The 18,587-nt window shown below is 34.9% G+C and overlaps 3 protein-coding genes across 6 annotated transcripts in view; 1 reads left to right on the top strand and 2 right to left on the bottom strand.

Moving 5' to 3' along the window:
• Positions 1–307: 307 nt before the first annotated feature.
• On the bottom strand, positions 308–4,188 carry LOC123529425 (uncharacterized). Its single transcript, XM_053520757.1, has 2 exons — positions 3,637–4,188; positions 308–1,638 (listed from the first exon to the last, which is right to left on the bottom strand). Exons 1-2 carry the CDS (start codon positions 3,820–3,822, stop codon positions 1,498–1,500), a joined length of 327 nt encoding a protein of 108 aa, XP_053376732.1. The 5' UTR covers positions 3,823–4,188; the 3' UTR covers positions 308–1,497.
• A 5,599-nt stretch (positions 4,189–9,787) lies between these two features.
• LOC123528431 (UDP-xylose and UDP-N-acetylglucosamine transporter-like) overlaps positions 9,788–18,587 on the bottom strand; it is a 61,257-nt gene continuing 52,457 nt past the window's right edge. For 3 of the 4 annotated variants that reach the window (XM_053522096.1, XM_045308132.2, XM_045308131.2), the window contains exon 11: positions 9,788–18,519. In XM_053522096.1, the coding sequence (XP_053378071.1) occupies positions 18,288–18,519 (232 nt within the window). In that variant the 3' untranslated portion in view covers positions 9,788–18,287. The remainder of the gene's footprint in view (positions 18,520–18,587) is intronic. The other variant, XR_008366835.1, reaches the window with a different exon arrangement.
• LOC128547778 (cell surface glycoprotein 1-like) lies at positions 10,336–12,011 on the top strand. The gene is made up of 2 exons (XM_053520950.1): positions 10,336–10,382; positions 11,243–12,011. Exons 1-2 carry the CDS (start codon positions 10,336–10,338, stop codon positions 12,009–12,011), a joined length of 816 nt encoding a protein of 271 aa, XP_053376925.1.

Below are 18,587 nucleotides of genomic sequence, written 5' to 3' on the forward strand. Positions count from 1 at the left end.
AACTGATTAGCTACCGTCTGCAATGTCATTTGGTGATCTTTGTTGACAAAAGACCGCATTATTGGCCACCATTGTAGGGGTCACTGCCTCAGCGGGTCTCTCTGGCATAGACTTGTCCCTCACGCTTGTCCTGCCCAACCTAAACTGTGAAACCCAGCTATAAAAGGTTGAACGGGGTATGCAAGCTTTAGAAAAACTTTTCTGCAACATTTGAAAGTAGGTAGTTAATTTTGTAAACCACATTTACAGTATGAGTAAGAAATCTAAAAAAAATGTTCGTTATCTATAAAAGCATTATAGGTAAACATGTAATTACCTTTATTGTAAATCTAATGATGCATAATTATGACACTGTTAATGTTTATAAATATCATATAAAACGTATATCTTTTGCGCTATTCAAATGTGGTATATCCATTTGTTTGTACTAAGTTTATTATGGTCCCCACCAGTACGACATATGTGCGATGCCCCCAGATAACTGTTGGAAAATAATGCAAGAAGATGCAGCAGACGTTTCAGTTCCAGAGGTTTCCCTGTACAATTGATATGTCACTGTTTGATCCACCTTTTCCGTAACAAAGTTTTCCTTTGATATCTCTTTTAATATAAACAATATCATTGATATAATACATCGAAGAACTCTGGAACTAGGAATTTTGATTGGGCATCGTTCCATTGCAAATTTCAACCATTTTTTATTCCTGTTTGTTTGTCTTTCTGTGCTGTGAATGGATTGTTATCAAACTTTCCGGATATCTTAGTTAGCACACAAGTCGTAACTCCGTACAAAAACAAATGTGAAAATTCTAAAAACGTTTTTCTTTCCTTTTTCTTTTTTTGAAACTGTGATTTTGTTCGATTTTTACAACGGGATTAATACATTTTTGACCATAAAACTGGTATTATAAAAATATTTTACAAATGATAAAAAACCCTATTGCCTCCCTCAGAGACGTTTAAAATGATTTAAGGTTTACATCTAAAATATCTTAAATAAAGCCGCAAATTACGGAAAAAAACATGTTAGGGATTGGGTTCATCGAACAGAAAGTTTAATCCATTGGAATACCATTTCGGTTATCAAACATGTCCTTAGCAGTGTCTGCAGATCAGCAGATTTTTTTTGGTTAACATTTACAGCTCAAGAACTCTTGATAGATTTCTCGACAGCGTGTCTTGCCGTTATTACTTGCTCAAATTGTTTCTTGGAGATTGTCCGTCACGATCTTTTGTATACAGTTACTTCCGGACTTGAATTGGCACTGCTCATCATTTGCTCCTTGTCGCCATAACAAGTTATCTGTAGATGTTTGGAACCTTCTAGCAAGTACAGGTCATACATAAAGAATGAGTGTCGTTTGTTTTTCAAGACTGATGACTTCTCAATACCGTTTTATAGAAACCATTAGATGTGCATTTTAAAAAAGGTGTCCCGACTACAAAAGTCCTCGCGCTATAGTTCTTTAAATATTCATTTTTTGTCAGAGAAAGCTTTCATCTATCCACCACCGCTGCTAAATCTGTTTCATTTACCAGACTGACCGTTTTTATCTCATTGTCTATTTTCTTTTGTCCAAATGTAGAGCCGTTGGCAAACAAACGCTCAAGTAAACTTCTAAGATTGGTGATTGAAATCTGAAATAAAATAATAATATAAGAAGAGGATTATGTAATATTAATGAAAAGTTTAGCACAGGCATAGTAGCTGTCATCCGTTTACCACGAGGGACAATTTCGGCTTTAATGAAGCAAACTGCCTTCCGAATTTGGCAAAGGTCTTGTTTTATTCTGAGCAAGTTTCACGAAGACTGCTGAATTTGTTAACAATATGAAATATGGAAGTTTCGACTAAGTGAATGGTCATAATGTTATGGAGCAATCGATCTTGCGAATCAACTTTTCCGACATCCTGTGGTGATAAAAAGTGTACGTTTGTTTCTCGTAGACTACTGACGACATGTGAAACATGGCATTTTTTACTGAATCCAGGGCCAAAGCTTGTTAATACATTATAAAGCATGCCCATTTATAAACTTCAACGAGATCATATGACCAAACGATCATCTCTTCAATTATGTCCCTTGAACTTGTCAAAATTACCATTCCACATTGTTAACATATTAGAGAACGCATTAGAGACTTCATATTGTAAACAACGTGGAGAAACAGAATTAAAACTGAGACAAATTCAAAAAACTTCTAAATTCTATTATACAGAGTCGTGTCCCTAATGGACCTAATCGACATTATGATATATTCTAGTGTTAAACAATATAAAAAAAAACAAGATAGTTTATACTAATTTGTTTTAGCTCGATTAATTGTGATGAAAGCTTTAAGCTTACTAGAACAACCCTCAAGTCCGCTTCCTGGGAAAACCAGTACTGGTGTCATATGAGAAGTCATGGTCGCCACCCCAATGGGGCTCGAACCCACGACCCCTGGATTGAGCGGCCGACACCTTATCCATGCACTAGACCGCCGCTTCCCTTCATATTTGGAGTTACTACTATGTTAAGAATGGCTTATATTGAAACAAATAAAACCATGTCATCAATTTTACACACAAAAAAAAAATTAAATGTAGTAAAATAGATTTAAATCAATCGTCGTTTTTCACGAGCATTGAGGAAGGAATCGATCGTAAATGGTTATCTACTGCTGATAAGGGTAAGCATACATACAGTATGTACATACCATTGAAACTACGTACGATGTATAAATGCACATTACTTACATGTAATTGGCCTATTTGTACTTTCGTTCATCAAATTTGAATCTATTTCATACGAAAATTTCCTTTAATTATTCGTTTATTTAAGCCCCATCATTGTGCAGAATTGCATACTTTCTACACAATTCCTAAGATGTCCTAAGAGGAGTAATTTGAATAATAGGAGACTGTTTACAAGGTCAGATAACTCATTTTATACAAAATTTGGACAAAAAGTATATATAATTCTAAAATTAGAGACAGTCATCATTCAACATATACTCAATATTCAGGATAGAATGGCTATATACGTCTTTAAAATTTACTTAAAACATGGTCAAGGATATAACAACTATTCAGGATATCATAGTTATGTCTAAAATTTACCTAAAACCACGATTTGTAAATGACTGAATTCTAAGAATATGTACACTGTTAAGAAATGAATAAAACCTGCGGTATAAACGATTAATAATACATTCTCTAAACAAACATAAAAATGACTTGATATTGATAAAACATGTTTAGTACTATGTACATGTAAAATCTGAACAGTTTAAACCAACGTATCTACTAAGTAGATAAATATTCAATTATTAATGTTCATACTTTTGTCTTGAAATATTAATGTCAACATAATAAAGCATGTTATGCCTTAGTATACGAATAAAACTTTTGACAAGGACACAAGTATGTCTAACTATAGTAACTGCGTATGATAATATTTTGAAACTATACAATAGATCATTTTATTAATTTACAGTTATATTAACAAATAATTTTGAAATATGTGATATATTCCGCTATTGTATCACATAAATTTCTAAGAAATTTTAAAGAATTTCGGTTACAGGGATCGAGTATATATTTTTCAGAAAAGATTTCTATATTCAATTTTAGAAAAAAATAAATTAACTTACCTCTTTCGATTTTGAGTAAACTGCCAACAAAATGATAGGTTTCTTTAATCCATTTTCATTAAATCTGAATTCAGATATTACATATAATACTAAATGTAGCAACACAATCAACAATATGAATATCAAAATGTGACGCTTTTTGATAAACTTTTTCTCCGACATCTTCAGTCTAATGTTTGAACACATGTAATAATGTACTGCATATCTATTTAAATTATGAACGAGGTACAACTAACCGCGGATGAGTAAGTTTACTTCCTTTGTCTCTTTGTCAAGACGTTTATCACCAGGATATCCGTAATATATATCAGTGATATAATTGTCGTGTCATCTGCTACCAGCATCTGTCGAATTATGCAAATTACTTTGTTCTCCTTACCGGATTGTTTCACACTACAATGCAATTATTATTAGGTTTTACGGCTCCCTGTCGATCTCCTTTACTGCAATTGAGCATAACGATAGTGTAAGCAGATGGTGTCTTGTGACACTTTTCGAGAAAAAACGCAGGTTTTAAAACATGTGTATTTAATGCATGTTTGATGCACGCACTCCATCATTCATTAAATGATTTGCTTGAAAAACCCGTGTCTTCCAAATTAAATCATAGCAAGATTGGAAAGAATCACACCGAGGAAGAAGAACATTTCAGTGAAAATTATTCACCTGACTCGATACTGTCATTTTTATTTCTTGTTGTATGTTTAAAACAAATTTTGATATTTTGTTATACATTGTTGTATGATATCATGTTTATATGTTCCGTCATTTATCATTAAATGACCTTTTCGATTCACATGGTTTTAGCCTTTTGTCTCTTGTATATCAAACAAAGAAAATTTCGTACATTCAATTTACCTTATAAGGTAGACATAAATAGATTTATGCTATGATTATTAAAAGAATGATGACCACATATGCTTTGGTGAAGTGTCAACCGACTCTTGAATATGTCACAGTTTCGTTTTCTTTTGATAAAATGTGAATATGTGTTAATAAAAAATCGTAAAACATGAAAAACCTAAATCCTTGTGACACCCACTGTTGGATCAATAGTAGTCAACTTTTCTTCATATGTATAACAAATATTTTTTGCGGTTTTATTACAGTTAGGAATAAACATCACATAAAAAGTAACTTAAGTGGATTTTTTTTTGTTTTATAATTTCATAACAGTCTTTATTTTGATTTCATGTGTCATAATTTTAATTGAATAAGTCGCCGCTCTATGTCATTTTTTATTCAATAATAGTCTCAGTATTTATTAAGTTAGAAAATTGTCCTACAGAAATATTTGTTATTGTTGTTCTTATAATGTTTTCGTGCTGGCGATTAATATTAGATATGAACTATAAATATTATATAAATATTGCATTCCTGAGGGGGTGATTTAACATGTGGAACTATTCTCCTCTTAGGTGATCTTATCAGTACATCTACGGCTAGACTAGATATACTAGTCTGATAATAAGTTTTTTATAAACTAATGTATTTCCTTGTCAGATATCTTTCATTTATAGATAGCTCCCTGTTTATAGATTGCTCCCTGTTGAATATCTGGCTGTCTCAGTCCTTACATTTGCCAGTCATAGTCTCTTTCATATTTTATGTTATAACATGGTTACCTTTTCTTGCTGCCGAATGTAAGGACTGAGCTAAACAGGGAGCTATCTATAAATGAAAGATATCTGACAAGGAAATACATTAGTTTATAAAAAACTTATCAGACTAGTAGCAAGAAAAGGTAACCATGTTATAACTATGATGGGAAGTAATTTAACATAAAATATGAAAAGAGACTATGACTGGCAAATGTAAGGACTGAGACCAGTCTAATCTACGGCATATATTCTGATAAGCCATCAGACAGCGCAACTGGCCCGGATATTTCCTTAAAAAACAATTCAATACCTTTACGATGGTATATTTTCCTTCAAAATAAGTCAATATTTGGTTGCTTCAAAATTCGTTTGAAAAACGTCTCTCAAATTCAATATACTCGCTATACATATTTGGCAGAATTACAAGATAACCCTGTTTTTACTAAGTATTTTGAAGGAAAAGTTAAAGTTAAAATACCATCCCGGATATATTTGGAAAGTCCTCGTCGTGCATATTCTAGATATATATTTTATTATAAAATAAGTTATTTCTTTCTTGCTTCAGAATTCCTTTAAAAAACAGAGTTTCAACGCCTTCTGTATATTGACAAAAAAACGTGCTAAGTTTTACGATAAGATAGAGCCGTATCGGAATAGGAATACATGAATAATTATAGAAAAGAGTTTAGCATGATTTTTGGGTGCGTTCCGTCTGACAAATGTTCTTTTAAAAGTTTTTAAAGTTTTTCATGGCATTTTCCTTTGAAAATACTGAGATATGTTTTAAAAAATTCGAAAATAAAAGTGTAAGCAGTTCTGTTGTTGCATTATAGTAATAACCAAAAAAAAATAATACAAAATATTTATTATGACTTATTTTGACATAATGATTGGTAAATTAGTTGAATTTGAATTTAAGATTTTTAAAAGTGTCATTTTGGTCAAGTAGCATCCTGTTTCTTGTATACATGTATATCTTCGTGGCACGGGACAGCATATTGTATTGACAAGATATTAGCATTATAAATTTTATGGTCATGTGCCTTAAATCAGGGTACGCAGGATTTAAAATGTGTTAATTAAATTTTAAAGTGACACGTTATGTTGCCATCCTCATCACGGCATGTATGAATGAAAGGTATAACATCGTAACACATGCCGATATTTTAATATAGCAGAAGGAGGAATCGACACCTAATTTTTACCACCTGTGTTCATTTGGGCCAACATTTTAGGTTTTATTTTTTTTTCTTCTCATGTTTTACCCTTTTATTAAAAATAACAATTAACAAGGAAGGAAAATAATTCTCAAATATGTTGACTGCAAATATTATGTTAAACTGCAAATATAAGGTTTAATTGTTTATTAAAGTCTGATCAAAGTACAAAAATCAATATTACATTATAAAATGCTATATATACAGCGAAGTAGATCATCAAGCAAAAAAACGAAGAATTGAGTTTTACATTCAGATTGCACATAAGAAATTTGAAAAAGAAAATGAACAAGGCAGTCTGAAAGACAGCTAAATCCCCCGCCACTGCTATGGATAGTGAAAGGGTAAACCTTTGATTTTAGCTGTGACCTTGACCTTGAACTGACATGGCTGACTCATGAATTCTGCACAACGTCTTGATGAGGTGATCATTTGACCCAAGTTTCATGAAAATCCTTCAAGGGGTTTAGGAGATACAGAGCTGAAACCTTTGACCTTCAGTTGTGACCTTGACCTTGAGTTGACATGGCTGACTCATGAGTTCTTGATGAGGTGATCATTTGACCCAAGTTTGATGAAAATCCTTCAAGGGGTTTAGGAGATACAGAGTGGACACAAAATGGAAGGCTCAAACCTTCGACCCTTAGTTGTGACCTTGACCTTGAGCTGGCATGGTTGACTCATAATTTCTGCATATCGTTTTGATGAGGTAATCATTTTACCCAAGTTTTATAAAATTCCTTCAAGGGGTTTAGGAGATATAGAGCGGACACGAAATGGAAGGCTCAAACCTTTGACCTTCAGTTGTGACCTTGACCTTGAGCCGACATGGCTGACTCATGGGTTCTGCACATCGCCTTGATGAGGTGATCGTTTGACCCAAGTTTGATGAAAATCCTTCAAGGAGTTTAGGAGATATAGAGCGGACACAAAATGGAAGGCTCAAACCTTTGACCCTAAGTTGTGACCTTGACCTTGAGCAGGCATGACTGACTCATGGGTTCTGCACATCGTCTTGATGAGGTGATCATTTGACCCAAGTTTGATAAAATTCCTTCAAGGGGTTTAGAAGATATAGAGCGGTCACAAAATAGAAGGCTCAAACCTTTGACCTTGAGTTGTGACCTTGACCTTGAGCTGACAAGGCTGAACCATGGGTTCTGCATATCGTCTTGATGAGGTGATCATTTGACCCAAGTTTCATGAAAATCCTTCAAGGAGTTTAGAAGATATAGAGCGGACACAAAATGGAAGGCTCAAAACCTTTGACCCTAAGTTGTGACCTTGACCTTGAGCAGGCATGGCTGACTCATGAGTTCTGCATATCGTCTTGATGAGGTGATCATTTGACCCAAGTTTTATAAAATTCCTTCAAGGGGTTTATGAGATATAGAGCCGACACAAAATGGCAGGCTCAAACCTTTGACCTTGAGTTGTGACCTTGACCTTGAACCGACAAGGCTGACTCATGGGTTCTGCGCATCATCTTGATGAGGTGATCATTTGACCCAAGTTTCATGAAAATCCTTCAAGGGGTTTAGGAGATATGGACCGGACACGATTTTGTTACAGACGGAAGGACGGACAGATGCAGACCATTCCTATAATCCCTCTGCTACGGTGGGGGATTAAAAACCCGCCAGTAAAATGACCACGGAAGAACTAAAAACAAAACTGAAATCGCTAGGAATCGTCACAAAAATTAGAAAACATAATATAAGCTAATGAAGTTATTACGCAAAGCTACACTGATGCGTATTGATAAGGATAAGATGAAGCAGAGATAAGAACTCTGAAAATAAGGGGAATGGTGTTGGAGATGATATATTACAGATGTGTTGATATTGTATATAATGTACCTGATTTAAAGTTTCATAAGAACTCTATGTTTTATCATATCTGCATACATTTACAACAGAGCATGGCCATTCATTCATACATCATATACATATATGCTTTGATTTGTTTGAATAGCAATACTTGATATTATTAAAAGATGTGCAATGAAATTATTGAATAAATTTGGTTAACTTGATAGATCTATCCTTGTTATTCAGTCTGAAGAATAAATCAATTATTCAAGTTAATTTGATTTCTGATCTGATAATAAATACTATCACAAAACATAAAATATAACACTATATCGTATTGAAATGTTTTCCTCTGGTACAGTTTAGATTCTTTCGTTGGATTAAAATTTCAGATCAGAAATCAATACAATGTATAACGAATAAATTTCTAATGAAACACTTGTGTATTAGGTGCGAAAAAGTATCCATTTTCCCGTGCAAAGAACAGAAAATTACTAAACTTTTTTGTTAAAAAAAACGTCAGTCACAACATTCACATTCTGAATAAAAATGCTATTTATTTATATTCATTGATTGTATAGACAATCAAGCCTGTAAGAGATGATGTCTGGTTACTTTGTCACTGTTTGAGATAAGAGGTCTCAAAGCGCTATCGCTTTTGCTCACAAGGGGAGAAAACGCTAATAGCGAAATTGACTATCGTATTGACAATCGTAGTATTTGCACACTTCCTTCACCTGATAAGTAAGGAAAATTTCTCAGTATGAAAAAAAGTTCACCTCCAGATAAATATATCGACGCGTGACCGACGCGTCAGCCGGGACAATCTATATTCATATTTCGAAGGGTGAACATTTTTTCATATCACCCTCTTGGGAATGTAATATTTCTTTTATCATACCAAAAAAAAACACATTATGAAACCGACAGCAGTAACTTTCTAAAACGGCGATAACTCTCTTATTTTTAAACGTAAATGTAAGTGCAAGCAGTCATTTTCTTAGATAGGGTTCAAACATGCATGACCACGGGAAAAATATATGAATCCTATAACATATATAAGTGCCTCATCGAAATTGATCGTTGCTGTCTTTTAATGTGATGGTATCACACCACCCAACGGGATATATGAAAAATAATATCACATGCGCGGAAAACCAAAATGTTGCTGTCGCGCATATGATAGTATCGCATGCGCATATAAAGCAAAATAACGATTTTGCGCATGAGATTCACTGGGAAATATGATTTATTATTCAAATTAAAACAAGAGCTATCGGAGGATAGCAACGCTCGACTTTTCAACAGTCTTGTCAATTGAAAAAGAATATAGTGTTGAAAAAGGGGCATAATTTTGTAAAAAAATGTTAGTCAGTTCTTCACAGTGAATAAGTGTGTGAAGTTTCAATCCATTCTCATAAGTGGTTACTGAGATACCAGCTAACATACAAAAACTTAACCAAATTGGGACGCTGACGCCGACGAATAGTTGAGCTAAAAGTGGGAAATTTGCACAGGTACAAACAGTTTGGTATGCTACATGGCATTTTTTTATTATGACAGTTAAAACTGCTTTTTAAATATTCTAACTATATGTTCGAGCAGTGCCGCAACTAGACTAAAAACACATCGATGCAGGATCTTTGTGGGTAGGAGGGAGAGGTGTGGGGAGGGGTGAAGAGAGGTTTACAAACTTAACATTATTTTTAAACATTTTGAACACTTGTATATGAACAGTTATCTGGAGTATGTCTCTAGACCAAAATATAGATTTATGGAGAATTGTGGGATGGATTTCTTGGTCCCCACAAAAATACTGCACTTTAAAGCAATTTCAGACAAAACATCTAAGCAAGTCAGGTTGAAATGCACTCACTTACTCAAAGAAATTTTGATATGCTACATGACAAATTAGCGCATTTGTTACGATTTTAGACAACAACTCAGCAACTAAAGATTAAAGGTATGTACCTTGGTATGACGTAGTGTAGTTAGGGCACTGCTTCTATAACATCTTGAAAACCTTGACAAACATGTTAGGCTCACGATGTAATAAATAAAGGTGACATAATGAAGAAGTTTGATATTCTCTACCAAACAGAACATGATCAACTGATGTAAGTTACACAGGGCAAAATGCTTTTTTCCACACTGTGTAACCTGTAAATAATGTATTTCCTACTTCTTTTAAAGAAGTGGGTATAAATTTAATCAGGAAGTGCACTGATGTAAAACATTTAAAAAATCAAGTATTTAAAGGCAAGGTAGACAAACAGATGAACCTTTTTTTTGCCAGGTGTAACAAGCAAAGTCCAAATGATTTATGACTCTTAGCAGATGTACTTATAAAATAATGATGATCAAGTTTACAAATCAAATAATGATGACCCAGTAAGCCAAGTTAAAAAGCTTTTCTGTGCATGTGTCTAGTACCCCTACCTTCCTTCAGCTTAACCTTTAGCCTGCTGGCAGCAAGTGATTTTGTCTTTGCAACCAGTGCAAGCTGATCATGGTCTGCACTGTTCCCTATTCAGTCAATAAATTTTCAGTGAACACCCCTTTGAATAATAAGTTGTACTGCCCAAATTGAATGATGGACGAATCCATTTTAGAAATTTAGCAGGGTAAAGGTTAAATCAGCTACCAAAAGGTCTAATTCTAGAAGCTATAACAATGTGAACATTGAATTATTTCTATCTTATTTTATTTACTAATGACTCTTATACAGAGATGTCAATGTGACAATACTATGCTTATTGAATTAAAATTGAGAAAACATTACAAACAGGTAACATATACAAAATTGATTTTTTCAAACTGTAAACAAGAACATAAAGCCAACAATGTAGGTAACATTTACACAGGATAATAACAGAGTATACGTTTTATTAAATGCATAACATATAATGATATAAAGTTATCTTTGGTTTTAAGATATACTGACTCAACTAAGGTCTTATGGTGATTTTCCTGTTAGAGGTAAGGGGCAGTCACACCCCACACCCACAGACATTATCGCAGCCTGGGTAGAACCGCTGACCTTCCAGTCACACCCCACCCCAACAGACATTATTGTAGCCTGGGTAGAACCACTGACCTTCCAGTCACATCCCACCCCCACAGACATTATCGCAGCCTGGGTAGAACCGCTGACCTTCCAGTCACACCCCACCCCCACAGACATTATTGCAGCCTGGGTAGAGCCACTGACCTTCCAGTCACATCCCACCCCCACAGACATTATTGCAGCCTTGGTAGAGCCATTGACCTTCCAGTCACATCCCACCCCCACAGACATTATCGCAGCCTGGGTAGAGCCACTGACCTTCCAGTCACATCCCACCCCCACAGACATTATTGCAGCCTGGGTAGAGCCACTGACCTTCCAGTCACATTCCACCCCCACAGACATTATTGTAGCCTTGGTAGAGCCATTGACCTTCCAGTCACATCCCACCCCCACAGACATTATTGCAGCCTGGGTAGAGCCACTGACCTTCCAGTCACATCCCACCCCCACAGACATTATCGCAGCCTGGGTAGAGCCACCTACCTTCCAGTCACATCCCACCCCCACAGACATTATTGTAGCCTTGGTAGAGCCACTGACCTTCCAGTCACATCCCACCCCCACAGACATCATTGTAGCCTTGGTAGAGCCACTGACCTTCCAGTCACATCCCACCCCCACAGACATTATCACAGCATGGGTAGAACCACTGACCTTCCATAACGAAGATGGATAGCTTTCTCACATATATATCTGGTTCATAAATGTCAGGGTTACAAAGATACCTTCCCCACAAGTGAAATATCTGCCAACAGGCAAACTTGTATAGATTTATTGTCCTGAGGGATAAGAGAACTTTTCTATTACAAATAATATTCAATCAGCACAGGCAAATCAAGATTGTGTAAAGATTTATAATACATTTTTGTGTGCAATTCAATTTGTATCATTTATTTCAGAAAACAACCCTGAAACAGGTCTATTTTTTCTTATTCTATATTTAGGTTCTTTATGTATTGTCTAACCAATTTCAAGTATGATACAACTGTAAACACAGTACACCAATTTAGCTCAGCAGATGAAACACACAAGTTTGATCCAAAGTTGTGGAATATGCTCTCCTTGGCAAGTGGATATAATACAGTCATTCATTCTCCACCTCTGTGTGCTGTGGGGAAGTTGTCAGTTACTTACAAAGAACAAACTAGAACTGGAAATAAATCATGTACACCGGGATAGTTTACTGACCACTGTTCTGAAACTGAGATACTGTTGAAGGAAGGCGATAAATCCCATAAAAACAACAACAACAACAATTACTGTAAACATTCACATTTGACAAGCAGTACATACTCATTACACACACTTATGTTTTAATTTATAAGAATATAGCTAACATTCATTTGAAAATTAGAAATATTGTTTACACTTGTATTTAAACTGCATGAAAATGATCATCTTTTCAAGCTAAGTTTGTTTATATGATACTTGTTAAAATATGTTATGACTTACATGAAAATACAAGAAAGTTTACAAAAAAGCTAACAAAGGCTAAGTGATTTAGTCTACTTCAATCATATCTTAATATATGACATAATACTGTAGAGTTTATATATGCAATTTGACTCGCTGTTATCCATAAGTTCAGCATACATTCAAACAAGCAAAAATGAAAAGCTCAGTGTATGTAACTAGCAAGGCATACCTGAAGTACCAAACCTTGAATAAATATGATCAATAAGGGTGCTTATAACAATGTGAACGAGAAAAAATGAACTTAAACCTGAATTATAAAATGATGTGAACGAGAAAAAACAAACTTTAACCTGAATTATAAAATGATTATCAACAATCTATGGAAATCAGCTTCATCTCCACCAGTACTCTTAAGCTAGAAAAAGTAAAATTTTAACTGTACCTTTTGTTATAATATGACCAGTGCATCATAATTACACATTTGCCGACCATTCACAAGACTGTGTCACTTAACCCTTAGCCTGCTGGTGGCAAGTGATTCTGCCTTTGCGACCAGTGCAGACCAAGATCAGCCTGCACATCCGTGCAGTCTGATCATGGTCTGCACTGTTCGCTATTCAGTCAGTAATTTTTCAGTGAACACCCCTCTGAATAATAAGTGGTATGGCCCAAATTGAATGATGGACTGGTCCATTTTAGATATTAGCAGGGTAAGGGTTAAATATAGAATATGTATGGAGACTTATCATTACATAAAAGGCCTTGTGTTATTATTTAAATATATCAGATATAAATTTTCTATCAGAACTTTTTGTAAATGACAAAATCCTTTGCATTTCAACCAAACTGTTTAACAGGTAGCTTTTAAGTATAACAAGAGACATCAGTAGAAAGTGATGGATGTCCCTCACCCTTTACTGCCCCAAAGTGGATTGTGCCCTTCATCTTAGAGGTACAGACCTAAGTCTTGTTCAAAACATACCTTCTTGTTATGCTTTAAATTTGTGTGAAGTTTCATTGCAATTCCTTCAGTTATTTAAAAGTTACAGCTAGGACATGTAGATTTAAGGACAAAAAACTTAAGTACAGTGCAAGTACTACCTTGATTTGCATTCATTAAAGGGAGATACAAGTCAAATAGCTCACAGAATTAAAATCCTTACAACTAGAGCTGCTTTTGAGAAAAGTGTATGTCTCCCACAACTGCCTAATCATCTAAATAGTAAGTCAGTCTTTGTATACTATTTATTCACTACAAATATACCTTTGAAGAGCAAAAAGGCCAATTTTCGGTAATTCAAGGGCCATAATTCCGAAGACCCTGTGCCAATTTGGCTAGTTATTAAACTTGGCCGAGGACTTATGGTCAAACACATTTTGTTCAAGTTTAGTGAAGACTGGATGAGAAATGTTCGACTTAGAGCGCGGACAAATGTAAAAAGGCTGATTTTCGGTATTTCAAGGGCCATAATTCCAAAGTGCCTGGGCCGATTTGGCTAGTTATCAAAAAATGGCCGAAGACTTATGGTCAAACACATTTTGTTCCAGTTTGGTGAAGATCGGATGAGAAATGTTCGACTTAGAGTACGGACAAGATTTGTGACAGACATACACACAGACAGGAGTAAATCAATATGTCTCCCACACCACTGTGTGGTGGGAGACATAATTATTTCCCTGTTACTGACAGGCATACATGTATGTAATATTAACAATTGTGATAACTTGACCAATGGAAGCTAGGTAAGAATATTTCAAGGACTTTGATATAAAAATAAACCACTTTTGTGAATTTCCATTATTTTTACCGTGTACTAAATAGATTCTGGTGATCAGAGTTTTGTTGGGACTACAATGCACAGATTTCTGCGGTTTCATATACAGTCGGACCTGCCCTTGCGACCACCTGAGTTAAGCAACATCCTGACCTAAGCGACCACCTAAATTCCTCCCTTGCGATTTCAACAAAAATGTACCCGAGAGACCTCCCGAAAAACGTGACCAGCGACCATTTATTTTACTTCCCATTCATTACATTTACCCGTTATCAAGTGACCAACTTGAAAATGAAATAGACAAAAAAATGACATCAACTTCTCAATTCAAACCGATAACAAAAGGTGTTATCATCCTTTGTTATGATCTGTTATTTTATATAGATCAAATGGCCAGTAATTATTGGCAGTTAGCGTGACACCTCGTGCCAGTTTTGTTGTTTACAATTTGATATTGGTTAAAGATAATTATAGTCGATCTTTTATTAGTATTATATTATTTACAATTTTTGATATTTCTTTCTTCAAAATACATAACTTTATATAAAATTAATTTTGTTTAAGGAAAAATAAACTACTATTACCTATTTGTGGTCCTGCGTCGTATACAGATCATACGAACGTAACGGCAATCTTACTTTTTAGCCTAGACAATTAGCACAGAGAGTAGTTTCTCTTTACCAGAATGGCAAAAATTGTAAACAAATTTGTGTTGAAGCTGGATAATCGTCTATACCTGTGTATGATACACACCCACGATTCGGGGGTGGTCCCGTGTTTAAAACAAGAGCGCCGCCAAGCGGGGCAATATACGCCCGAAGGCTTACATCATAGGATGGGAGCAAAATTTTAAGAACTTGACTGTTGTAGCCCAAAGGACTGGAACAACAAAAGGAAAACTTCAAAAAACAGATCTAAGTCCACAAAAAAAAAATTCAAAGTCTACAAAAAAATCCTTATCAGGTACAGGTATGTAAAAATACACCTTAAAATTGGAGGTACCATCTATGTTGTACCACAGAAAAGTGGTCTCGGTTTTTCCCTACAGCCAATAATAAAAAAGTTTCAAAATAAGCTATTTATACTTACATAAAAGGGAAGTAATTCAAAAAAAAATTATTGTATGTACAAAAAAAGAGATCTGCTAAATAAAAAACAAGAGCAATATACACAAAGCAAAGTCATATATGACCTTTGACCCTTAAGTGTGACCTTGACCTTGAAGCGAGTCATCCGGAACATGCGCTCTGCACATCGTTACAATGTAGTGAACATTTTTGCCAAGTTTCTTTGAAATCCTTCCAGCAGTTCAAGAGTTACAGAGCGGACACGAAACAAACTGATATGACTTTTGACCCCTAAGTGTGACCTTGACCTTGCAGCAAGTCATCCGGAACATGCGCTCTGCACGTCGTCTTTGTGTGAGGAACATTTGTGTCAAGTTTCTTTGAAATCCTTCAAGGGGTTCAAGAGTTACAGAGCGGACACGAAACAAACTGATATGACCTTTGACTCCTAAGTGTGACCTTGACCTTGAAGCAAGACATCCAAAACATGCGCTCTGCACATCGTCTCGGTGTGGTGAACATTTGTGTAAAGTTTCCTTGAAATCCTTCAAGGAGTTCAAGAGTTACAGAGCGGACACGAAATTGCTAACGGACAGACGGACAGACAGACGGACACCAGCGTCATAACATAATACGTCCCTTCAGGCGTATAAAAAACTGTTCATTATACACTAGTATCTACAGTACCTCTTTACCGGAATACAAGCTCAGCAGTATATCCTGAGTTAAGAGACCACCTGTCTTAAGAGATCACAATCTCAACTTCCCCTGTGCGGTCGCTTAGGACAGGTTTGACTGTACTATCACATACCGGTAATGTACATCATAGCAACATTTAGTTTGTTAGATAATATTGTTTCTTCTTGTTACCCTTAACTAAATGAGTTGAATAACACACATTATCAAGATAATGTTTCAGAAAAATAAAATACCCAGTATCTCCCTTTAATAAATCAGATATATCACAAGTGCGTTGGCCATCTCATCTTTGCTAACTAGAGAACTAAAGTGTTAACTTGTTTCAGCTGCTACCTCGGAAGAGCTTCAGTGTTTGTAAGACCTTTCTAAACAGCTTTTACTCAAATTACTGTTTTACAATAGAAGAGGAAAATCAGACGAGTACAGCAATCTGAATGAAACCACTGTGGAAACAGTGCTGCACTGATGAGTCAAACAATATCAGACCTTAAAATGACCCTTTTAATTTTTTACTGTAACTTTCAGAGTTACTGCCCTTTAAAGAAATATTTTCAATGTTATGCCATGCTAATCAGTGTCTTTGAAAGAGTGCACTGAATAGAATGGCAAATAAGCATGAGCTTCATTCAGGATTTTTTTTCCTCTTCTGGAAGACGAAGAGACAACAACTATTCCTTGTGCTTCATTTGGATGAGATTTTTACAACCTCAGGTCTTACTTATTAACTTCCAAGAAGAGGCAAATGAAACAAGTTATGTTTCTACCAAAGAGGAAATTATACTGCTGTGGTGTGCCTTCTGGCCATAATGGCTCATCTAGAGTGATATTGGCACACCAGCTTTAGTCCAAGCACTATTATTGAGCTTTGCGTGTCATTATGACCAGAAGGCACATCCCAGGCATTTATTTAAGAAATAATGTAACTTGTTTAGTGATTTGTCACTGAATAAAATCATGTTTCGAGTTAAGATGGTAAGGAATTATATCACGAGGGCACAACCTGAGTGATATAATAATACGCATCGGAACAACAAATAATGACTTTATTCAAGAGCTAATTGCTGTTTGAGATATATTTTTTCGATTCCAAGACGCTATCAAGGATTTTCACCAACATTCACCAAATATTTGCCTGTTTCGTGTAGCTTTCTTTTCCAACGTGCACCACTATAATAATAATTGTGACATACAAGAAGTGTGTATATTGCATAATAACATACAGTTTTTAGTCTTCTTTGTTTAATAGGGAAATCAATCACTGTGTTAGAATGACCTTTTTACTATATACATTACTACAGTGGACTCAAAGTAAGCAAATAAAATGTTGGCACACTGTGCAAATATCACTTCAGCAAATAAACTGATATAATTATGTGTAATTCTAAGGTAAATTTGTCATTATTTATAGTAATGTATATAATAAATGTATTATATTGAAAATATATTTATGTATCAACAGGCTTTATAAAATCTAACAGACAATTCAAAAGATATTGAGATAAACTACATCAATTACTATTTAACTATCAGCTACTGAAATTTCCAGAATTTGACTTCATTAGTAAAAGACGACATAAGCAGTAACAAAAATAGACAGAATTTACTTCAGCGGAGAAATATGGCTGTTACATTTGTGAATGGTAAATTGTAAAGTTTTCCTTTATTACATTTTTAAAAAAAATAAAACATTAGCCTGTCCTTTATTTCTTTATCTATCTAAAGGACAGAAAATCCTTAAAATAAATAACAATGTTCATTTCTCCACTTCATTCTTACAACAAGAGACTGTAAAAACTCACTACAACTATTTTACAAAAGACATTCATATGCCAAATTAAAAAAGAGGCTAGCTACATTTGAGAGAAATTTAAAAAACCTATCTAGATCTGAGACAAAATTTAAAAGCACAAAACCTGTCCTGCTATCATGTCAGTGCTTACAAATGATAGAAAACTTTACTATAAGAGACTATATTTTTTATATAAATGGATTTCTCTATTGTCTTTTCTTTTCAACTTCCTTCTTCTTAAGTGGTAATACTTCTGTAAATATAAATGTTCCAATGAAGACCAAGCTTGCCCCTAACCAGTGTAACAGGGTAAATGGATTTTTAAAGTAAACTATAGAGAGAATTAGACTAGCAAATTTTCTCAGTGTGACTACAAGGGTGACGGTCAGGGCGCTGCACTCTGTCGTCAGTATAAAAACTGAACGTATACATATATATCTGAAGCTAGGTTAAGGAAAATGAAAAAACTTTACAGTAGTTGCTCTGGTGACATGGCACTATAAAAG

The sequence above is a fragment of the Mercenaria mercenaria genome, chromosome 13, assembly GCF_021730395.1.
Source record: "Mercenaria mercenaria strain notata chromosome 13, MADL_Memer_1, whole genome shotgun sequence".
In the NCBI taxonomy this organism is placed as follows: Eukaryota; Metazoa; Mollusca; class Bivalvia; order Venerida; family Veneridae; genus Mercenaria; species Mercenaria mercenaria.

Coding starts and splice junctions, on each gene's coding strand:
- LOC123529425 (XM_053520757.1), bottom strand. CDS start 3,822: ATGTGTTCAAACATTAGACTGAAGATGTCGGAGAAAAAGTTTATCAAA. Junction 1,639..3,636: donor TTTACTCAAAATCGAAAGAG/GTAAGTTAATTT, acceptor ATTTTATTTCAG/ATTTCAATCACCAATCTTAG.
- LOC128547778 (XM_053520950.1), top strand. CDS start 10,336: ATGAAGAAGTTTGATATTCTCTACCAAACAGAACATGATCAACTGAT. Junction 10,383..11,242: donor ACAGAACATGATCAACTGAT/GTAAGTTACACA, acceptor TTTTCCTGTTAG/AGGTAAGGGGCAGTCACACC.